Source organism: Vitis riparia, chromosome 12 (genome assembly GCF_004353265.1).
Source record: "Vitis riparia cultivar Riparia Gloire de Montpellier isolate 1030 chromosome 12, EGFV_Vit.rip_1.0, whole genome shotgun sequence".
In the NCBI taxonomy this organism is placed as follows: Eukaryota; Viridiplantae; Streptophyta; class Magnoliopsida; order Vitales; family Vitaceae; genus Vitis; species Vitis riparia.
In genome coordinates, this window is record NC_048442.1 from 9600106 (window position 1) to 9624345 (window position 24240).

Here is a 24240-nt window from a genome sequence, read left to right on the forward strand (position 1 = left end):
CTCTATCACATCACAAATTAATTTCCACCAATCAAACACAAGGTGGCTTTAATCTTTTTTATTTCTGAGACTTGTACCCATCATTTATTTTCATATCAATTTGCATAAGCCAATAAATTAATATTTCAAAACCTATCACACTTTCATATATATATATATATATATGGCCTTTTCATACTTGATAAAAAAAAGGCACCACACTAACTAATTGATGGTTTGATAGTAAAGGTGTTGACTAATTGAGGCTTTGATGTTAAAGGTTACCCATCCTTGGTCTTGCTGAAGTTGATGATGTCCAAGTCAAAGAAGTGGAAATTGTATTGCTTTGAGTGGTCCAAAATTAATACATACAAACTCCATATCTTACTAATAAAGATGAATTTAGTGAAAGTGTTCATTCAAACAATGTTAATTCAAGAACACAAAAACAAAACAATCAATACAATGATACATGAACTTTTAACATGGTTCGGCTAATGATACCTACACCCATGGAAGAAAGAGAATCATTCCACTATATTATAGAGAATATTAAAGAAGATAGAACTAGATACAACTATTGGGTTCTCGACACATCTCATGTTTTCGCACTCCTTATATCCACATCCTAAACCACGAGCCCCCTTGCTCCACTAAGTATCTCTCTTTCTTCCTCACATCTCTTTCCACCCTATATAGTTTTTACAAATTCATCTTCATTTCATTACCTTTTTCCCTCATAACTTAGAATATTTATAGAAATATTTTCAAAAAACTTTCCTTATTCTATAAGAAAATCTAATATTAAAATAACATATCAACTTAAGAAATATTCTATATAATATTCTTTACAAAAAGGAATATATACTAATTAGGAATTTGAGACACTTTCGAACAATCTTCACCTTGGAGAAAATTCCATTAAGTCAATCTTCCATATCTCCATGATACACTCTTTTTGTATCACATCGCGATGAGAGAGCAATTGACTCCACCTTCAACTGAAATATTTTTTGTCTTCATCTTGTGTGCTTTGTAATCTTTTACTCTTCTACAAATCTTCAAACCAAGCTTTGATGCCAAGTTGTTGTGGATGTAGAAGCTCTAACACCAATTTGTTGATTGTTTTATCTTTGTGTTTTGAATTAACATTATTTGAATTAAAGCTTTAGTTGGCACAACAAACTAGTCTTAGAACTTCTACATCCACAACAACTTTGTATCAAAGCCTAGGTTGAAGATTTTTAAAAGAGTAAAAGATTACAAAAGCACATAGCATGAAAACAAAAGGAATTTCAGTTGAAGGTGGAGTCGATTGCTTTCTCATCGGGATGTGATACAAAAAGAGTATATCATGGAGAGATGGAAGATTAACTTAATGGAATTTGCTCTAAGGTGTAGATTGTTGGAAAGTGTCTCAAATTCGTAATTAGTAATAAATTCCTTTTTTTAACATTACATAAAATGAACGAAAAGTTAATTGATACACATGCATGTATATATGTGGCAATCATATAGTCTTGTTGTTTGCTAATATCATAAAATACCCTAATTCATCATTGTAAATAATAATAAAAATTTGTTTAACAAGAAATGAAGAGAAAGATTTTGATTCTTAAGAATTTTTTAGATTTTGATTCTTAAGAATTGTTTATAGAATAATCATGTCAACTTAAAATCTAAATGAATAATGAATAATATACATATGTATTACAATTGTTTTTGTAAAAAGTGAAAAATGATAAGTATCAAGACTATTGTAATTAAGTTTTATTATTGGAATTTACTTTTATTTTATGTTCTCAAAAGATCGTCCTCCAATTAAAGAGGTCAATCTCTATAATTTGTGAACGGGATTGATTATGAGCTTGATAAGAATATTGGAAATTAATACAAAATGAGTGATAAGTTTCAATTTTCAAATCCAAAGTCATATGATAGTTTATAGAATGTTTGGATCCATATAGGAACTTTATCAAACATTTAATTCTACAAAAAAAAAAATTAAAATCAAGAAGATACATCCCATAGGTACTTTACCTTATAATTGTTAATGGTTATAGTGACAAAAAATTTAAATTGAAGCATGATTACATCAATCATTAGCAAAAAAATTGGCACTAGTTATGGATAGATTTGGTTATTTTATTCACTAATCTTAATTAGTTTATATTAATATCTTAAAGCATTGCAAATTATTAAGAATGTTTACATAAAAAATGCAAAATATAAAATTAAAAGAAAAAAAAAAAGTTATGAGTGAAACACTAGTAACCTTAAACTTGAATCAAGTCCCGGAGGAAAATATCATTTCCTTGGGAAATAGTCTTATGAACTAGAAAGAGGTGTAGCAATCCCTATACCAAGTACATACGATTTTCACTCACCTCCTTTGAGATTTGAGCTAAATATACTTAGCCACTAGTTTGAAATTGTTGAGTATGCGGAAACTTTGATACCACTTGGTGTGCCAATGGAAGCGTCAATGTAAACATATTAAAGGAATAATACAAAAAAAAATAAAGTAAACCACACAAAAGGTGCATGAGATTTTAACGTGGTTCAACTAATCATGTCTACCTCCACGAATAAGAGAGAACATTCCATTATATGATACAAAATATTACAAAGGACAAAAAAAAATATAGGTACAACTACTAGGCCCATTTTTATCTCCACCCTGAACCATGAACCGTTTTACTTCACTAGGTGTCTCTTTCTTCTTCACATCTATCTCCACGAATAAGTCCTCTTACTTCACCAAGTGTCTCTTGTTCTTTCTAGTTAAGATTAAAACATCCTAATCCTATTTTCTGAAAGAGACAATAAACCAACGAGGAAAATTAAAGTATAAGAACACACAAGATTTATAATGGTTCACTCTTAATGTAAGAGTTACGTCCACTTGTAGTCACTGTAGATTTTCACTAGGATGGAAAGAGAGTACAAGAGAATCCCAAAACCCCTCACCTTCTAGGTTTTTTCTCTTTGCGTTTTTCTCTCTCTCAATACCAAAAAAAAAACTCTCTCTAAGTTGGCTACCAACATAATATAAATAGGGTAACCAAATCATATGTGTAAAATCCCCAAAATACCCCAACTTAAAATGCTCTTACTATTAGAATAAAAATTAGGCTCCACATATCTTAACAATCTCCCACTTGGAGACTAATCCATCATCAACTGTTTCCACCTATAGCGGCTACGACTTTTCAATCCTCAACCAAGAAGTCCAATTGAAGTTGTACACAACTAAAGTTTCTCAATCGTTACTGTCTTTGTCAACATATCAGCTAGATTCTGATTCCCCTGAATCTTTTCGAGTGTTAAAATTTCATCTTCTAAAGCTGATCTTATGAAGCGATATCAAACCTATAAGTGCTTTGTCTTAGCATGATAAAAGGATTCTTTTCTAGATGAATGGCACTGTGATTGTCATAATGTAACACACTTTGGTCATACTTATGACCCAATTCTTCCAAGAAAAACTGCAACCACATCATCTCTTTTTCAACCTCTGTCACTACAATATACATTATCTCAATAGTAGAAAGTGCAACTATCTTCTGCAACTTTGATACCCAACTGGCTGCGGTACTACCCAGATTATAAACATATCTCGTAGTACTCTTTATGTTGTCTATATCACCAACCATATTAGCATCTACATACCCCTACAAGCCTAAATCTAACTTCCTAAAACATATAGCTAACTTTGCAGTGCCTCTCAAATACTTGAGAATCTACTTCACTACCTTTCAGCGTTGTTTACCCATATTACTCATATATCTACTCATAACTCTCACTGCATGTGCTATACTCAATCTAGTGCAAACCATAACATACATAAGACTGCCTCTAGCAAAGACATAAGGCATTTTAGCCATGTAAACCTACTCTTGTTCATTGAGATCGACTAATCTTTGGATAGCTAGAAGTGACTAGCCAAAAACTTGAAGAATGGGCGTGGAATACCAGAGTCAGATCAGAAGTTGTGGGAAGATGCCTCCACTAGGAGCTACGTGCAGCGGTTCCTAGGCATCAGAGGCTTGTAGGCGTTGAACTTCAACGTGGAGTTTGGGAGGTCCAAGGTGAAGATGAGTAACATTGGCGTCAAGACTGGCACTAAGGGTGAGATTCGTAGGGTGTGATCCTCAATAATTAACTCCATCCCATCACAGATTAATTTCCACCAATCAAACACAAGGTTTTAATCTTTTTTATTTCCTAGCCTTATACCCATCATTTATTTGCATATTTGCATAAGCCAATAAATTTAAGTTTTCAAAACCTAGCCATCACACTTTCATATATACTTGAATGCTAATTGAAGTATATATAGCTGAGATTTTCATATTTGATGAATAAGGGGCCACATTGACTAGTTGATAGTAAAGCTTACCCACTCTTGGTCCTGCTGAAGTTCTTGATGTCCAAGTAAAATGTCCTGGTTTGATTCGTCCAAAAATTAATACATACCAACCCTACATCTTATTCATAAAGATGAACTCGCTGGGTACGTGTACATCCAATATTATTGCTCGTATTGCGGTGGTGGATGCACATACACACCCAAGGCATTTACGTTTGTACATCAGAAAAATTTTACTTAAAATAAGCATCTTGTTACATCAAATGACGAGCAACCACTACAAGAAATTTTAAATTTTACATTTCCTAACCGTGGAAATAAACATTTACCCATCGATAATCTCAACACATAATAATCAAAAAAATGTATTTTGATGAAAGTCTATCAATGATAATTTTACATGCATAAATTAATGTATATTTTATATATATATTATAAATTAATTATAAAAAAATTATTATAAATTAATTAATTTCAATTTTTATATATTTTTTATAATAACTAAATATAAAATAAATATAAATTTATAAATAAAATTATCAACATTTTTAAATAAAAAAATATTTGTACTTGTATCATCATTTTTTTTATGTTATTGAATACATTCAAATTAAATAAATTTGTATAAAATATACTTTTAAATTCTGAATATTATTATTGAATGTCACAAATTATATCATACGTATATCAGTTTCTTTAATAAAACAACCTCAAAATTTTTCGTTATTACTTTTTATATCATTTATTTAGAATTTTTCTCAACATTTTCATGAGTTGATCAATTTTTATCTTGTTGATATTTTATATCAAAATATCCATTGATATTTCTCGATACATCCATAAAAACTAATATTTATATATATATATATATATAACAAGAAATTATTTAAATTTTGAAAATATTTCCACTAAACAAAAAAAAGTAGTTACAAAAATATTAAAAATATTAAAATGATAAAACTATTATCATTAAAAAATATATATATATATATTTTTTCTTTATAAATATTGTATGAAATTATAAAAAAAAAAAAAAAAAAAAATCATCAAATTGTTTTGTCCCTAGCTATATCATATTTATCATAAACTATGGTAAAAAAAAATTGTATATTCATAAAACAACAATTACTTTTAGAATAATTGTTTATAAAAGTTCACTTTTTATTTTATTTGTTTACAAGTAAATTTCTTTTGTGATAGAGTATATTAGTTGAGCATTTGCAATGGTTTAAATCCATTACAATAATGGTATTTGTTACTATAATTATCGTCGATAAATAATTATATATAAGTAACAGACAATTCAATTTGTAATAGAGTAGATGTGTTGAAAATTTATAATAGTTTAAATTTGTCCCAAAAGTAAATCTAAGTGGATTGGTAATACTTAATTTTATTTTATTTTTGTAGTAAACTAATTGATACACATATACGTATGTATGTATGAATGTGGTAATCATATAGTTTTGTTATTTGCTAATATCATAAAATACCCTGATTCTTCATTGTAAATAATAATAAAAATTTGTTTAACAAGAAAATAAGAGAGATTTTGATTCTTAAAAATTGTTTATATAAATTATCGTATCAATCTCAAATTTAAATGAATAATAAATAATATACATATGTATTACAATTATTTTTCTAAAAACTCAAAAATGATAAGTATCAAGATTATTGTAATTAAGCTTGATTATTAGGATTTACATCTTTCATTGTACATTCTTGAAAGGTCGTACTCCAACTAAAGAGGCCAATCTTTATAATTTTTGAAAGGGATTGATTATGAGCTTGATAAAAAATGTTGGAAATTCATACAATATGAATACTAAGTTTTGATTTTCAAGGATTGATTATGATCTTGATAAGAATGTTGGAAATTAATACAATATGAATAATAAGTTTCAATTTTCAGGAATTGATTATGAGCTTGAAAATAATGTAGGAAATTAATACAATATGAATGATAAGTTTCAATTTTCAAATCTAACTTCGGGAGGCGTAAAGGGGTCATAGTGACCAGGTCTGGGCAACTATTTACCAAAAACATAAGTATCCACAAAATTGTAAGACCATGTATGGGGATTGATGCCTACCTAATGCTTAAAGGTCAAGGAAGTTGGTGACTTGATGACAGGGGAGCTAGTTACCGAAGCCCTGGTGAACGACGGTCATAACTATAACGATCCTAAGGTAGCAAAATTCCTTGTCAGGTAATTTCAACCCACACGAAAGGCGTAACAATCTGGGCACTGTCTCGAAAAGAGGTTTGGTGAAATAGATATGTCTATGACGAGAAGTTATATATAATAATTTATAGGATGCTTGAATTCATACGAGAACTTTATCAAACATTTGATTCTACTAAAAAGTTAGAATCAAGAAGATAGATCCCATATATGCCTACCTTATAATTGTTAATGGTTATAGTGACAAATTTTAAATTGAAGTATGATTACATCAGTCATCAGCAAAAGATTGGCATTGGTTGTGAATAGATTTGGTTGTTTTATTCATTAATCTTAATTAGTTTATCTTAAAATCCTAAAGCATTGCAAATTATTAAGAACATTTACATACAAAAAATGCAAAATATAAATTTTAAAAAAGAAAAATTATGAGTGAAACACTACTAACCTTAAACTTGAACCAAGTCTCGAAGGAAAGAGGTGTAGCAATCTCCATATCAAGTACATGCAATTTTCACTCACGTCTGTTGAGATGTGAGCTAAATATGCTTACCCACTAGTTTGAAATTACTGAGTATGAGGAAACTTTTATACCATTTATTATGCCAGTGGAAGTGTGAATGTAAACATATTAATGGGAGACCACAACAAATAAAACAGTGGTTGCACCCTATAAATAAGCTGCTGGTTTTGAAATGAAATAATTGTGATAATTCTTGTTATTATTATTAAACTATTATTCTCACAAGATAGTCATCAGGGCTTCATTATCATTTAATGGTTTGTGCCTCCCTTTCATGGCAACAATTGGGTGATGGGGATGCCCAAACACACCCTGGGCTGTTGCAAACCGCTCCATTAACTGATCAATTTTGTTCTGGATATTATGAGCATCTAATCAAAAGCTAGATTATTGTTTGTACTTTTAGTTGCACTTCAAAAGGCATTTGCGAGATAAATCTGAACCATAAATAATTAACAACCATGAGAGAATACAAGTAACTTCAAACAGAACCCAGTTCCACACATCAGACGCCCCCTCATAAATCAACCACAATCACAAATCAGTACATGCCAACAGAAAACTATAAAAGAAAACAGAGTCCACATACATATGAGCCAGGGTGCAACCCTGGCTTTTAAGGATTCCTTCCCATATTAATCTCTACTCCCTCCGAAAAACTAGTAAGACTGCGATGATGATATGAAACTCAGCACTGGAAAAGCTCAAGGGCTAGTGGTTGAGTGGGGTTGGGAAAGAGAAGGGAAGGGTATGTCCTTTGGAAGGGTTGGGACGGTAGGTAGTGTGGGCTTAAGCAGGTCAGGTAGATGGGGCAGACTAGGCAATTCTGGCAGTTCAGGCTTCTCCAAAGCTGGGACATGTGGAACGGTTGGCAATTCAGGCTTGGGCAAAGTCGGCAGCTGGGGTTCTTGTAGAGTTGGGACATGAGGCAGAGGTGGAAGCTCAACCTTGGGAAGAGGTGGCAGTTCAAATTTAGGCAAAGTAGGGAGTGTAGGAAGAGGTGGCAATTCCACCTTATGAAGCTCAGGAACCGTAGGCAATGTGGTTTCGAGAAGGTGACGAGATGCAAGAACTTCTTTGCCACTCATTAGTGACAGAGTGATGAGCAGCAGAGGCAACAGAATGGATGGTTCATGGTTATGAGCCATTTCTGAATTGCTAGAAGACTGAGAGTTCTGAATGAGGGTAGAAGTTTCTTCTGAGAATGGTTTGCATACAAGGGTTGGCTTTGGGGTTTTATAGATGAGGGATAATGCTTATGTGATGCAGCGTGTGGGAGATTATGGGAACCTAAGCTGAGTTGTTGGGATTGGGAAGAGATTTGTGTTGTTAGTTCAACTTCTCATCCATCACTTCCAAATAATCAAATAGATTTGGTGGATGGGTTTGCCATATGTAGCTGGGACCTTAATTAAAGTCCATAGAAGTTCATCTGCCTGGTGTTATCTTCTTTAAGATACTACCAAGTACCATGCGAATGAATGACATCCACTGATTGGGTTTGTTGATTACGATCCTGGTGTCATCTTCATTAATATACTACCAATTACAATGAAGAATAGTGGGGATCTTAATTTAACCCTCAAAACTTTTTTCTCCGCCTAACGGTAATATTAAATTATGTTTAAACGTTAAATAACTTCTTCTATTGAGATTGTTTATCATAAATAAATGAAAAGACCCAAATAATTTAATATAAGGATAGTATAATATTTTATAAAACTCGTGTCTCTACCTAATCTAACATTTCAGGAAAACCTCGGTTAATGAATGTTCAATAAATTAATAAGTTCATTTAAATAATAAAATCTTTTGATCTCAACACGAACCAATGTACTAACTTACTAACCTCATTAAATGCACAAGATAATAATATTTTTTTAAATCCTTAAAACCCAAGAAAATATAAATTAATAATTGATAAAATACCCATATTATAACAAAGAAAAATTTATAATATAGTCATTAATTAATAATACACTAAAATTTATTTATTTTAGTGTCAAAAAATAAATAAATAAACAAATGAAAATTCAGAATTGATTTTTATAAGTTAACCTAAAATAAATTAATTATAGTAGTCTTTGCGATGTAATGATTAGAATGGAATCATAGTACAAATGGTCTTATTACATTACAGTCATTAATTACATGGCCATTGTTATCAACTTATCACCAAGCTATTTCCCTTTGTTTTTCGATGTGTAGTGTAATTCGAACGGTCTTATACAAGTTTCAAGCGATTCATATTCTACCATTTACACATCTTGTAAGCTAACTTTTCTAAATTTCTCCACTTCAGTTTTATGCTCTCCTTGAATTTTGGAGTGCCAGAAACACCCAGACATCCTGGAGTTCATCCTTGGCCAACTTGCACACACAAGTTAAAATACACCCCATGCCTGCGAAGATATAAGGCCGTTGGTTCCTTCAGCAACAGAGCTGCTGAGAAACTCTCCCTTGGACAAAACAATATCCATCTTCTTCACAATCATCAAAACCTAACCCAACCCCCATCCCTTTTTCTCTGGCCCTCTCTTTCCGTTCCTTTTCTCCCCCTTTTCTTTAATTCATTTTTTGTTTTATCTGAAAATTCTTGTTGACGAAGGTAAGGAAAAGGGAAAGAACGGAGAAGGGAAGGGCTAGAATCTAGTGGGTGTAAAGAAGTGGACAGTTTATCCCTTCATCCAGAACCAACCTTTGTAGATCATATTTTTGCTTATTTGATTCGGTTGAATCTCAGGCCAAAACCTATGTAGATGGTTTATGATTTTATCCATCGTCATCTTAAGTCTTCAGAGCTCAGTGTTGAAACAGCAATCTCTGCCCAACTCCATGTCAACAAGTTTTCTTTCCCAAGTCTGGATATAAACCAGTCTTGAGTCCCTTGACTTCATGAGACCAGCACACAACTCAGAAGCAATACCACTCCAATACCAATGCACTTGGGCAATCATGCCCATAAATACATACAAACCAAAAACAGCTCCCCAGGGCTTTTTTCCTGATTTATGGTGTACGTCATTTACTACACTTAACTTTTCCCCTATACCCCAGCTGCCACATTGGAATGAATGTTCAAGGATTATCTAACATGCCAAGGAACCGTATACTAGATTAACATCACAATTAAACATCACTGTATCATTTCACCTGCCTTCAAGGATTCTCTACACCTATCAAATAAGAAACTCACTTCCCTCAACCACTGGGGTTTGCTGACCAGATGACACAAGACCAATAGATGGTAGGCAAACAACAATCAACCTTAAAAAAAAAGAAAAAAAAAAAAAAAAAAACCCAAACACACAAAGAACCTAACTTGTGGAATTTTGGTTATAAAGAAACCTCACACGTACTTGTGCAATCAGATTTCAAGGCAACACTTTTGAGCCTCTGCATAAATCTTGGATGCATTATTGGGTTTTATTTGATATCCCTCAAAATGGCATAATGAAATTCCTAAGTTGAGTACCACCAGCCAGGATCTATGCTTGTTCATCCACAACACAAGGTCCAGCGAGCCAACACATCAAAGCCATCCTCAGATGCCGGTTGCATAAAAGACAACATGCCCAGTTTGAGGCTACTTTCCCATGCCGCAACTTTATGCCAAGTTGCAGGAGTAGCCACCCATATGAAGGTTTGAACAAGTTTGAGTAAAAGGATATCCACCAATCTAATAGTTCATCATTATTTGCAAATTTGATCAAGGATTTGAGATACTAAGGAAACTACTATTCCCAAAAACAGCTTTAACATGAAGGGAAGACAACCAAAAGCAAATATAGAGGCCAGTTAACCTTATTTACCACCCCTCTCCCCTTCCAGAAAAAGAAAAAATACATCTACTTTCCATTAGAGGTAGTATGCAACCAAAAAAAAAAAATCAAAATAAAAAATAAATAAAGAGATACAACTAAAAGGCCATTGCAGTAGCTAATTGGCGTTTTTTTACATATTTGAGACTCTGAAGCAACAATCTTTCTCTTCTAAACTAAATTCCCAGGAGTTTAGACATAAGGACCACCTTTTTTGATAGGATAGACCTAAGGACCACCTATCAAAAGAAATTAAGCCTGTGCACAACTTAAAATCATTCCAATGTTGTCATAACCACTCAGAAGAAAACCATTACCATCCTACTTCATTCCTTCCAATCCCACCATCCTGAAACTTGCAACACACTGTCCCACATTTCAACAGTAAATGTTTATTCAACATGGCCTTCTCTCATTCTCTGATCAACCAGGACCCAGTTACCTCATAACTCTTCCATAACACAACACAATCCCATTTTGAACCCAGCAATGATTCTCCTTAACCCTAAACCCGCCCTTTACCTCCTTTTTTGGTACAGCTCTTTTCTTGCCTGAAAGCACTTTCTGACAAGTAAAAGTGTTCTACAAGATGTTTGGCTACACAATAAGAACTTTAAAGGGAAAGAGATTTAGGACTTAAAAGCTCCCTTTACATATCAAATGTTAATCTCTTCACGGCCCACATCTTTTTTAAGTGCTCCACTAGAACCTACATCTACAAAAAACAGAACCTTATTAACAGTAGATCCAATGAATCCAAAATCGATAATCACTTGGATGGCACTTATGCACCCATAACCTCTAAATGGCCCACAAAGACAACCCATAACATTAGTAGCTTAGCTATTTTTGAACTGGGAGGTTTCCTAAAATCTAGGATTCCTGATACTTCTAAGACTCCATATTTTCTGTATATATACCATTGTAATACAAGAGAATAAAGAGTAATTTTTTTTTCTGTTTCAATAGTTTCAAATCCTGGGCTTCAGAAATGAACTACATATAGGATATCTTACCAATAAAGCCAATGAATGGGTGTCTATGGTATCAGAGCCACGGGGAAGGGAAGTTGGGTCTTGTTTTGGGTGTTCTTGGCCTATCCTAGGATAGGTAGCAGTGTGCCTAGGAACGCGAGCCCTGCCGGTTGAGCCGTTGTTAGCCGTGGATAGGCGTTTGTTAGGCTGTAAGAGGGTTGGGGTGACGTCTCATAAGGTTTGTCAATCTGCTATTAGGCTCTAGTTCAAAAACCCTAAAATGAGTTCAATTTTCAGAACCATGTCTAGGAGATCCAGTGATTCTCAAGATACTGTTGTAAACAGTTAAGAGATCAATTATCCTAAGATCCAAAATGATTTAGATGATTGGAAGTTACCCAAGGTGTCTAATCAGGAAATTTATAAGAAAGGAACCTTTAAATTCTTCACAGATTATACCATCAAGACCTCTGAAATGTCAGTCAGTTTAGAACAAGACGACCAAGTCATAAGACTTCTGGATAACAGATCCATTGAAAAGCATAAGAGAGATGGCTATAATTTCATACACTTTGGTATGATTCAAGTAGCAGCTAAGCCTTTGACAAGATTAGGTTTAAACACCTCTATTGTCATGTGTTTAAGGGATAATAGGCATCTCGAATATCGAGATTCTATTATAGGCGCAGTCCAAGCTGGACTGAATGATGGCCCAGTTTATTTCCAGTGCTATCCTAACTTCACAGTTAGAATAAGAGATGCAAACATCTTAGATTCAGTTGTCCTGCATATTAAGACTCATGGCTTTAAGATCAAACCAGGAAACAGTCCTGTTTCCATCATAACCAGGTTTGCCTATAAGAGCATGAACACAAGTGTTGGATCTGGGGCTCTTTGCACCAGTCCTAAAGGTGAGACCACTTACTTTCACTCAGATATGCTAGATAAGTCAGATTTCATCATCCCCAAGAAGATCTTGTGGAAAGATGTTGAGTTTCCTGAAATAATGTTGTTCCAGCCATAGCACAGCGTTCTGAAAATATTGAACAGATTGTTCAATATCCTGACGAAGGAGGAGAACTGGTTTTCTCCAACTCTTTCAGACATTCCAGCAGCCCTAGAGTTTCTGTTTATGAACCCTCTAGAGCTTCAAGCTCTTCCATCCCAGTTAGAACCACTAGGGAAGAAGAAGGTTCCAGCTCAGGAAATCCTAAGAATATTAAGCTAACAGGTGTCAGAAATCACACCAACGTGGCTAGACCATTTTACACTGAGGATAATGAGTCTACTCAGGAATCCCAACAGGATGAGTCCCCTGTCATGTCTCCTACCTATTCCCAGATGATTAACACAATTAGCCTAAGTGATGAAGACTTTGAGATCAACAAGGATCTCTTAAGAAAAGACTTCTATTCTGAAGTCAATAAGCAAAGAAATGATTGGTTCTTTAGCACCGTCCCTAAGGTCATTAGAACCATTTACCAAGAAGAATTTTATGTCTACTTAAAACAAGAAAAGAAAAATATTAAGTTTTGGATTTGGTTTGAACTCTTCAAACAAGAGGAATATCCAGATTATCCTTGTAAGCGTGTTAATAACATTAAGAGCACTAAGTCCTTTGAATTTTCTGAGGAATTCCAGGAAAATCCCCAAATCAACCAAGCTTTTATTAATAGGATTAATCAAAAGATTAAGGATAATCTTGATACCCCTTTGACTGTTCAGCCTCATATGAGAATCAATATGGTTAAAGGCGATATTAGTTCAGAAGAAGAAGCTGATGAACTAATTAAAATGTTTGAGGAACCCCATAATCAAATTATTAACAATTTAGAAACCTTTAAGACTAGGAATTACTATCCTAGACCTACATTTCCTGACATGCAATTTGAGGAAAAAAATCAGTATACTCAAGCCTCATACACCAGTGGTACAATCTATGAATGGAACATAGATGGTATGACCGAGTATAACATACTCACTAAGCTTCAAGAAATGACCATGGTAAGTACAGCCTATAAGTTAAACAATAGACTGTCAGATCATGCTGTAGCTCAGACCATTGTTGCTGGGTTTACAGGTCAGCTTAAGGGTTGGTGGGATAATTATCTCACTTTTGATGATAGAAATAGTATCCTTAAAGCCTATAGGATTAATGAGAATAGTGAAGTTGTTAAGGACGAAGATGGCCAAGATATAGAGGATGCAGTGGCTACTCTAATCTACTCAATATCCAAGCACTTCATTGGAGATCCTGCAAAAATTAAGGATAAAACTGCAGATCTCTTGACCAACCTTAAGTGTCCCAAGCTTCATGATTTTAGGTGGTATAAGGAAGTCTTCCTAACCAAAGTCATGCTAAGGTCAGATTGTAACCAGTCTTTTTGGAAAGAAAAATTCATCTCAGGATTACCCAAGCTTTTCTCTGAGAGAATTAGGATCAAGATAAGGGAACAGTATAATGGTCAAATCCCTTATGATAAGCTAACCTATGGTGAGATTATAAGCATTGTCACAGCTAAAAGGATTAAGTTGTGCAATGACTTCAAGCTTAAACAACAAATGAAGAATGAACAAAAAATCTACAAGAATGAATTTGGATCATTCTGTAGCCAGTTTGGTTTCAGCCAAAAGGAAACTATGCCTCCCTCTAAGCAAAAACCAAGCAGGAAGCCTAGCAAAGATAAGTTTTACCACAGTAAGAGAGGTACCTATGACAATTATAGGATGAATGATACTAAGCAGTCAAGGCACGTCCAAAGAAGGGTCAACAAGGATACCCAAAAAAAGGTAGAAACTCCTTTAGATGTCAAGCCAATTATCTGTTTTAAATGTGGCAAAGTTGGCCATTATAAAAAAGATTGTAGAGTTAAGCAAAAGATTAATAACTTAAGTGTCTCAGATGACCTAAAAAATATGCTTTGTAAGGTAATGTTAAACTCCACAGATTCTGAATCAAGGACTGATTCAGATAATGAAGATGACATTAATCAACTAGACAGTAGTGGTGATGTTTCTAGCCAATCTTCTAGTGACCAAGCAGATTGTATTAAAGGTAATTGTAATTGTCGTCCTAAAATTATAAATGTCATAAGCCAGGATCAGGAATTTATCCTTGATACTTTAAGAAAGGTTGAAGAAGTTAAGCAGTATAAAAAGGAGATTAAGGAGTTAAGACAATTCATAAGTCTAGGTCTCTCTGATCTTCAAGATCAAATCAATAAGATTGTCAACCAAGGAAACCTCATGGATATTCCAGAATCTTCTCATGTTAATGATAATGAGACAAATGCTTTTTTGAATACTGTGAGCAGGGTTATCTTCCAAAGGTGGGAAATCTCCCTTACTATAGTAGTCAAAGATAAATTTGTCCTTGATATTATTACTTTGATTGATTCAGGAGTAGCTTAAAATTGCCTTCAAGAAGGTCTTGTACCTATTCCTTTATGCGAAGAGACTAGTCAGTCTCTTTTTGGAGCCAATGGCAAAAGACTTGTCATTAAGTATAAATTAACAGATGTTCATATCCGTAACCATGACATCTGTATTAAGCAAAGCTTTATCCTTGTTAAGGATCTTAAAGAAAAAGCCCTTCTAGGAATACCCTTCTTAAGCTCTATTTATCCCTTGTGGGTAGATAACCAAGGTATAAGAACAAAGCTTTTTGATAAGGAAATTCTTTTTGAATTTGCTAATCCTGTCACTTTTTGTGATCAAGAAATTAATCTAGTTAGAATAGAAGATCCACCTAAGATATTAGGTACCCAATTCATTCATCATCTCATTATAAATAATATTTTAAGCATTCCTTTATGTATTTCAAAATTTCAAACTGATATTTTGAATCAAGGAATTTTAAAAGTTGTTTTCACATCTGAGAAAACAATTAAGTATATAGCTTTTAAGTATAATTTAACTGATTGGATTATTTTAAACTCTAATTTTCAAATTAAGTTTATTGAAGGAGAAAGTTCCATTCCTAATCACTCAACTCGTGGAATTTGCAGGGTTCATGAGACCATGGCCCCTAAAAAGAATACCCAAGCTCCTAACCAGAAAACCCAATTCAGTCAAGCTCCTTCTCCCCATAAAATGCTATGGAGCCAACAAGTTGAAGAAGAAGAAGCAAGGCTTCATTCTTCTAACCCTATATCTAACAAGATGATAACCTTGTACTATGATCATTCTGATCCAGCTAATCCAGTCAAGGCCACCCAGTACCCAGTCATTTCAGGGTCTCAGACCTTCAAGCAAGTCACTAAGGCTAATCCCTCTCAAAAGGAATTAGCATCAAGCTCCTCTTTTTCAAACAAGCAAATTGTGGTGGCTGCCAACCTCACACCTCTTTCAACAAAATCAAGATATTGGCAAAATGATTTAAATCAAGCTCTTTTGATTATAGAAAGAGAATTTTTCTCTGAAAACCCCAGAGAGATTGCTGCAAAAGCTTTTCAAGAGAATTTTCATTATCCTTCTGGTGATATTTTAAAAACAAGAGAGTTTTATGAAGCAGTCCTTATAGAAACTGGTTCTGTTAAAATTAAGCATCATGCTGATAAATTCAGCAATATAGGTTTGGCATTCTCCACCTGCCATATCTATAAAATTCTTACTGTTAAGCAATGGGGTGGAAATCCTAATCTTTCAAGGGAATTTTCTGAACCATCAAAACCAAGGTTTTTTAATTATTGGGATTATCAGAGAGCATGGTTTAATGCTTTTCTGATCCAAAATAGGGACTTCCATCATTCATGGATGTTCTATTTTCCATCTAAGAATCAGCTTTCCTCTTTCCCATTTTGGTTCTACAGTTGGTGGACTTATTATGGTCCGACTATTAAGATTCTTCCTAAGCCCATCCTGGATGGCTTTGAGCTATTCAAAAGTTCTTTTGATATCCCTAGAGAACTTTCAGCTTTTCCCCCTTTACTATTCTTTTTCAGCAATTTTGGCCTTGCTTGGATAGTCCAATGGGACTATATTATCATTACGGACGAATCAGCAGTCTTTCCATCTCTGGGAAGGACTTTTAAAACTAAATGGTGGGATGCCTTGAAAAATGATGCATCTATTGATGCAGTCAAGCAGTATTTCCTCAAAAACCCCACACAAGTCTCAGTCAGTGATGATATGTCTCAGTTTCTCCTCAAAAAGCAACAACTACAAGCCATGCTCGCAGCAGCTAAGACCCCTCAAGATTTCCAGAAAATCCTTGAAGAAGGAAGCACAAGCTTTTCCCAAGAAAATTCTAATGCAGAGTCTGATGATTCAACAAGCTACCTTCCAGACAATGGTGATGACTGTGAAGGAATCCTCCCTCCAATAAGAAGATCTAAGTAATCATCAACCTTATGTCTTCCATCAAGAATATTTCAAGCTTTGCAGTTTCTGCACCAAAAGCAGCAAACATGTGTTCACACAGTTTAAAGAAGCCTGTCAGAAGTCATTTCAGCCGAAAGCAAGATTCCGGGTCAAAAGTCAAAAGTTCAACTGTTCACTCTTACTGTTCACTGTTCACTATTCAAGCACGGGTCTACTGTTCATCTTTACTATTCAAGATTCCTTTTTGCCTATTTAAGGAGGCTCGGGCCTCATTTGTAAGCACGCTGAATTTACGCTTAATTTTCTCTCCCAAGCTTATGCTCTCCCTTCTCTTTTCTTTCTCTCTCATCATGTAATCCCTTTAAGCCTTCAAGCTTTCAAGCTTTCTTCAAGCTTTCCTACCCTGATCCATTGTAAGATATTTCTCCTTATGTATAATATAAGTATGTTTTGATTACCTCCTATATGGATGGTTTTTATTTAAGTTTTGTTTTCATTTCATTTTATGTTCTTATACCTCCTACATGGATGGTTTTAATTAAGCTTTGATTTTAATTTTATTTTGTACCGCCTACATGGTTGGTTTTATGTTTTTTATTTTGTACCGCCTCCTTTGATTACTGGAGAGTAGGGGAACTTGGATTTTATATAACAAGGCTATGTCTGGAAAATCTACTAAAGTTAGGGCTGAAGGAGCAGACTTAAAGGTGAAGCATGGTGTTGATCTTAGCTAATGATATAATGCTGTAAAGTTTGAGAGAAGATGAACTGATCCTAGAGAGGAGGATTGAGGGAGGAGGGAAGGAGGGAGAGAGAAACCTACAGTTTGCATTCTAACATGAAAAAGAGACATGATTTGTAGAAATGTACAGTTCTTGGATGGATTATTCTCACCGGTGTTATATTCGTGGATCATGTCCAAAACATGATCCTGCTTGACCCCATATAGTGCAGAAAAGTTAAAAAAAATTACATAAATAAATCATTCAAATGATTCCATCTTATTCAATGTGTTCTCTTTGCACTTAAAAAACAAAATTAACTAAAAGGGGACTAAAGTTCTCATGACAAGCACTCTAAGAGGGTGTTTGGTAAATCAACTTAATGACTTACTATGACTTAATAACTTTATTCAAGTCATTAAATAGAATAAGCACATTTCATAAAATAACTTAATATTGCAACTTAAAGTTATTTTTAACTTTAAATAATAAATCAAAATGGTTAACTTATTCTTAATCTTAAATCTTTTTTACATTATTTGCCCATACTAGTGAGAGTATATTTTAGAACTATAATCCACATTTATAACTCATATTTTATAACTTAAACCTTTTGGCACCTTTCGGTTAGGCTTACTAAAGTTAACTTCATCAAACAACATTAATACTTCAAGTGAAAAATAAGTAATAAGTTTTAGGTTAACAACTCGATTTAACTTAAAGTCAACCTAAGTTATTAAATAATAAGTATTAATTTTTACCCAACACCCACTAACTTACATTGAACTTTAAATAAGTTTCACTTCTTTAACTAAATTGCTTAAAGACTTCAGCAATACTAGTTTTACCACAATTCAGTGCCAAATTTCCAGTTTTATCTAGTGCACCTTAATGCTTCTGTCCATTGAGTGCATTCAGTAACACATTTTGGGTTAAAAGGAAGGGGCAAAAAAAGAATTACCAAAAGAACATTATGGAATGGGAAAGAAGATTGCAAATAGAATGATCCTGGATGACCTACCACATATTAGATTATGAGATCTGTACTGGATGAGGAAATTAGTTAGATCAAAACATTTATTATATAATCGAAGAACTGTATTGGGTCTTATTAGTACGCTATGTTTGTTTAGAGCTGATGATGTTGTTACAAAACAAATTCATTTTATTTGTGCCTTTATTTCCTATGGAAAACTCAACAGCCCTGCAGTAGGATCTCCAGAAAGCAGGAATTTCAGGAAAGAGACTGCATATGGAATGAGCTCCAGGCATCCAGATGCATCCCAAACCTAATATTAGGTCCGAAAATCACCTGATAGTTAGGATACCTTTTAGCATTTATTGAGAGGTTGGAAATAAAGAATTTCTCAATTGTTGAACTAGTTGCTCCCCCAAGTGCCCTCCAACTTCTTCCATGTAAACCTTATGCCCTTAAACCTTGGGCAATCCCATGCCCAAGAATGGCTCTTAACTAAATGTTGCCCATATGCCATGATGGTGTCCCTAAAATGCAGGACTCCTTTCATACCCTTGTTTCACGACAGCATAAAACCAGAAAATCAAAACAGAAACTATGAATAGAAGGTGACTGGAAAAAATAAAAAATAAAAAGAAGAAGAACAGGGTCCATTTTATTCACCACTCTTGCTCTGCTGTGCATTGAATCTGCAATAACCCATAATCTGGGAGGGTAAAAAAACATGGCATGTTGCACCAACTTCAGTTGAATGCAAAACAAAATGTCACCATATGTGGAAGATGAAATCAATAAAGGGTAATTTACACTATGTTGGGTTCCCAAAAAATTTGAAGGAAAGAAAATAAAAAGGAAAGTAGAAGGAAAGAAAAAATAAAGGAAAATAAAAAATAAATAAAAATAAAAAAAGATTTAAAATCAATAAATTATTCTTATATACTACTTAAAATTCATTCACTTATTTTATATATTTTATATGAAGATAAAATAATTTGAAAATGCATAAATTTCTAAATAATTTAAATTATATTTGATTTTCTTTCATATTTTTCATAGGTCATGTTTGGTTCCAAAAAATTTGATGGAAAATGCAAGGGAAAAAAAATAGAGAGGAAAAGTAAAATGAAAGAAAAAGTAATGAAGAATAAAAAATATATTTAAAATCAATAAATTATTTTTATATAGTACTTCACTTGTTTGAAAATGTAAAGATTAAATAATTTGAAAATATATAAGTTTCTACCTAGTTTTCATTATATTTGGTTTTCTTTGATATTTTTCATGGTATAACCTAATAAGAGAAAATCATTTTCCTCTATTTTTTTTATTTCCTTAGTACTTTCCAGGAGCCGAACATAACCATAGTAAAACTAACCATGAGAAAATCAGGTTTTTTTAGATTTTTTTCCTTAGTACTCTCCAAAAACTAAACATTGCATTAGACAACTAGACTAGCCTTATTTTCCTTGCACACGGCAAATAAATGAAAATCAATTAGGAATAAAGCAGTTCATGGCAGTAAGTAATCAACCAAACCAATCGGGAAATGTCAAATCTTCCAATTACTTAGCAACTAACCAACTATTGAACCCCAGCCTCCATGCAATGTTCTGTCTCAACTCAATATCATTTATACATAGACACTATTCTCAACTCTCATTTTTCATTGAATAATCATTTCCATAAATAAACAGAAAAATCATATCATCAACCAGGAAAAGAAAAGGGCAACTGATCAATAATTTTAAAAGAGTAATAATTCTTCTAATTTGAATTTTCCAATGAGGATATAGAGAGATCAAAGCACATGGTGTTTCAAAATAAACAGTAGTAGAGAAGGAATATCAACACCCAAAACCAATAGGTCCTCTCCACTTCACAATCAGAATAAATACGATGAAAAACAGAATTAAATTCACTCAGCACTCTACAAGGGATACATCACCAAGAACAGCGGCTTATGCAATAAAATCTAAGGAAGATGCAGAGTTTTACACAAACACAGCAAATGCACATAAAATGAATCATAGACAAACATTTAGAAGAAATATCTGCTACCTTGATATATCAAAATATAACTATAAAAACCTGATTTTCATATATAGCAAACAAACTACACAAAAAGCTATGAACTGCCCAGCAGATCCAACTATACAACTCGCATTACCTTCAACCAAAATCGCATCATTTCGAAACCAAAAGAACTTCAGGTTTCTTAGCCTTGCTAGGTGTATTAGAGTTTGAAGCTGCATTTGCTGCAGCTGCTGCCTTGGCAGCCTCTCGTGCTCTCTTGTCGAGCTGAATAAGGCTGCGTGTGGCCAAGATTGCCTGCGGCACCAAATCGTGGGAAGCCCTGGCATACAAACACCTCACTGCCACTGATGCGGCGTCCTTGACATCTTGAGAATTCAGAGGAGCTAACAGACAGTGACCGATAATTCGCAATGTGGGCTGCAAAAGCTCCCAAGGCAGCGGAATTCTCACTCCCTTGAAACCTGAATTGGAACAATTCTCCACAATTCCCAATTTCCCCACCTCCTCCACACACCTTTCTATCTCATCTCCCTCATCCAAAACCCTAACCTCCGAAAACCCATCAATCTCCGCATTTTCATTAACATCAAACTCAGTCTTGCAAGGGCAATTCTGCCCGGCCCACGCTGCCGCGAACTGGCACAGATCAAGCTTCGACCAGCTCGGCATCTGCGAGATCTGCTTGTAGTAACAATCCAGCGCCACTCCCACGATGCAGGCCCGCTTCGTCGACTTGACCTCGATCTGCGGCTCCAGCGGCGGAGATACCAACCCCACGGACTGCCGTGCCGGAGCCACAGAAGTCGGCTTACTCCGAGGCGTGTGATATAGCGAGGGCTGAGAAAGATCAGGAATCGAGATCGACACTGGCTTCCCAGCGCGAGCCTTCAATTCGGAAGCGTAGAAAGCGAGCAGCACCGCCTCAAACCCGGCGAGGGAATCGGCGGTGGCAACGCGGGAGAGGTAGATGCCGGAGAGGAGGGGAACAAAAGAGAGGACAACGAGGCGGAGATCGGGGTCGGAGGATTGGAAGGTTTCGTAGAGCCACTGGCAGAGGGGATCGGAGCCGGAGCCAGAGCGGGGGCAGGAGAGGGAGGAGGAAAGGGCATCGTAAGCGTCAGGGGATTGGAGGAGGGAGCGGGCGGGGCGGTCAGAGTCAGCGAGGGAGGAGAGGGAGAGGGAGAGGGATGGAGAAGGGAGGATGGTGGAGAGAGCGTGGATGCGAGAGCGGGCTTTGGAGATGGACTCCCACCATGAGTGCATGGGGTCTTGGTCGTTGGGGTTGGAGTTTGCATTTGGGTCAACGGAGGAGGAAGAAGACGGTGACCCTGATGCCTGCTTCACCTGGAACTCCATGCCCGCCTCTGCTCGCTTCTGCCCGCTTCACGATAGCGTTGACGGTAGCGATGATGGCTCCGTCTCTTCTCTGCAGACAACACTTTGAGTGTCTCTCAAGGCCTCTTGAACGGTAGCTTCCACTCCTTCCCAACTACTTTTCGGGGCTTTCCGGCTTTCCTCCAGCGTTGTTTTGAGATATAAGATATTTTCAAAATTAATAATAATAATTTCAAAATCAATGTAATTGTTAGTTTGTTATAAATGGGCGTAGATATTAGTTTGATGTTACATATTATTATCATACACCTATAAATACCAGTAATGCTATTGGAAATTCATAATTTCGTAATTTTCTTCCTCTAAATCCCTTTTTCATTATTCTTCTCTTTAATATTTCTTCTACTTCTACTCTTAAAGGATTCTCGAAAAATATGAAGAAAAAAAAAATAGAACAAAAAAAGTGAAAGAAAATAAAAACTCATTTGATTTTCTATTACAACAAGTTGTCCACTCCAATAATTTGGTGGGTTTCAATAAGTTTAAGTTCGTATTTCATTTATTTTCACTTTCATATAAAAATTAAATAATTTAAGAATAAAGAATTTTTTAATTAATTTTAATTATATTTTATTTTATTTCTTATTTTTATGGTAAAATCAAATATAAAATTTTTATTTTTCTTAATATTTAAGATTTTTTTTTCTCATTTCTCAGTAATTTCATGGATCCAAAGTAAATGCCTAGTTTTTAATTGTTCTAAAAAATGATTTTTTCTGTTTTTAACAATAGAAAAAATGAAAATATGTGTGGTAACCAAAAAATATAAAAAAAAATATTTTTTGAGAATATATTTTAATTATTTTCACTTGTTCTTAGGAATCTTTTTAAAAATAATTAAACAAATATGAAGAACAATTAAAAATAAAGCATTATATATGAAATTTATTTTTAATAAATATTTAAAAATATAAAAAATAAATTTAAAAAATCTCAAATTCTCAAATATACTTTTGTCCCAAAAATAGAAAATAAATCATTTTTAAATTGACCCTAAGTGACTTGTATTGTTGAAGAGGTGTCTTTGAGAGAATACATACCGAGCTCTTACTTTTTAGTTTATTGGGTGGGAATAGGCAGGTGAAGTTAACAAATTCGCCAATGTTAGGTTTGGTTTCATAAGTAATAAGGAAAGAAAAGTAAAATATTAAAAAAATGATTTTCATAATTAAAATTAGTTAGAAATTTATATATTTTTAAATTATTTAATTTTTATATAGAAGATGAAAAATAAATAAAGTGAGTTTGAAATAGTATATAAAATACTTTATTGATTTTAAATTTATTTTTCATTTTTTTTACTTTTCTTTCTATTTTCTTTCCTCTATATTTTCATAAAATCAAACATAACCTTAACCTTAGAGAATGATCCATTTTTCATTAACAATGTGAGACAAAATCCTTCCACCCTTGAAAATCTCCTTCAACATCCTCCAAATGCACTCAAGGTTCCATCGAGTAAGAAATACTCTCACTAGACCATGAATATCAATAATTATCAATGTTTTTAGAACCGGATCGATCATCGAATTGGAAAAGTTACTGGTTCATGGTTTATTGGTCGAACCAGCGGTCGAACCGGTGACATCATTAATATATATTTTATATATTTTTAAAAATAAAAATAATAAATAAATAAAAATAATAAAATCTATCAAATTTTGATATTATCTATTATGTTTGTTGAATTTTTTCACAAAATTTTTTACCTATAGTTGTCAATCAACCCAATATTTTCAATAATTTCAACAAATTAAAATTTCAATATACAATAAATAAAACAAAAATTAAAAAAAATTAAATATTAAACTATCACTACAATTATAATCAATAAAAAATAAAAAAAATTAAATATAAAACATCAAAATTAAATTTAAAAAAACTAAAATGGAAAGCTCTTTAGGAGGTTCCAGACTTCTGATCGTGGGAGGAG

General features: G+C 33.9%; 2 protein-coding genes across 2 annotated transcripts; both read right to left on the minus strand.

Annotated features, from left to right (window-relative positions):
- Positions 1 to 7767: 7767 nt before the first annotated feature.
- LOC117925955 (protein PELPK1-like) lies at positions 7768 to 8211 on the minus strand. Its single transcript, XM_034845054.1, has one exon. The coding sequence runs from the start codon at positions 8209 to 8211 to the stop codon at positions 7768 to 7770; it is 444 nt and encodes a 147-aa protein (XP_034700945.1).
- A 12511-nt stretch (positions 8212 to 20722) lies between these two features.
- LOC117927321 lies at positions 20723 to 22415 on the minus strand. The gene has a single exon (XM_034846805.1). It carries the CDS (start codon positions 22266 to 22268, stop codon positions 21063 to 21065), a length of 1206 nt encoding a protein of 401 aa, XP_034702696.1. The 5' UTR covers positions 22269 to 22415; the 3' UTR covers positions 20723 to 21062.
- Positions 22416 to 24240: the final 1825 nt, after the last annotated feature.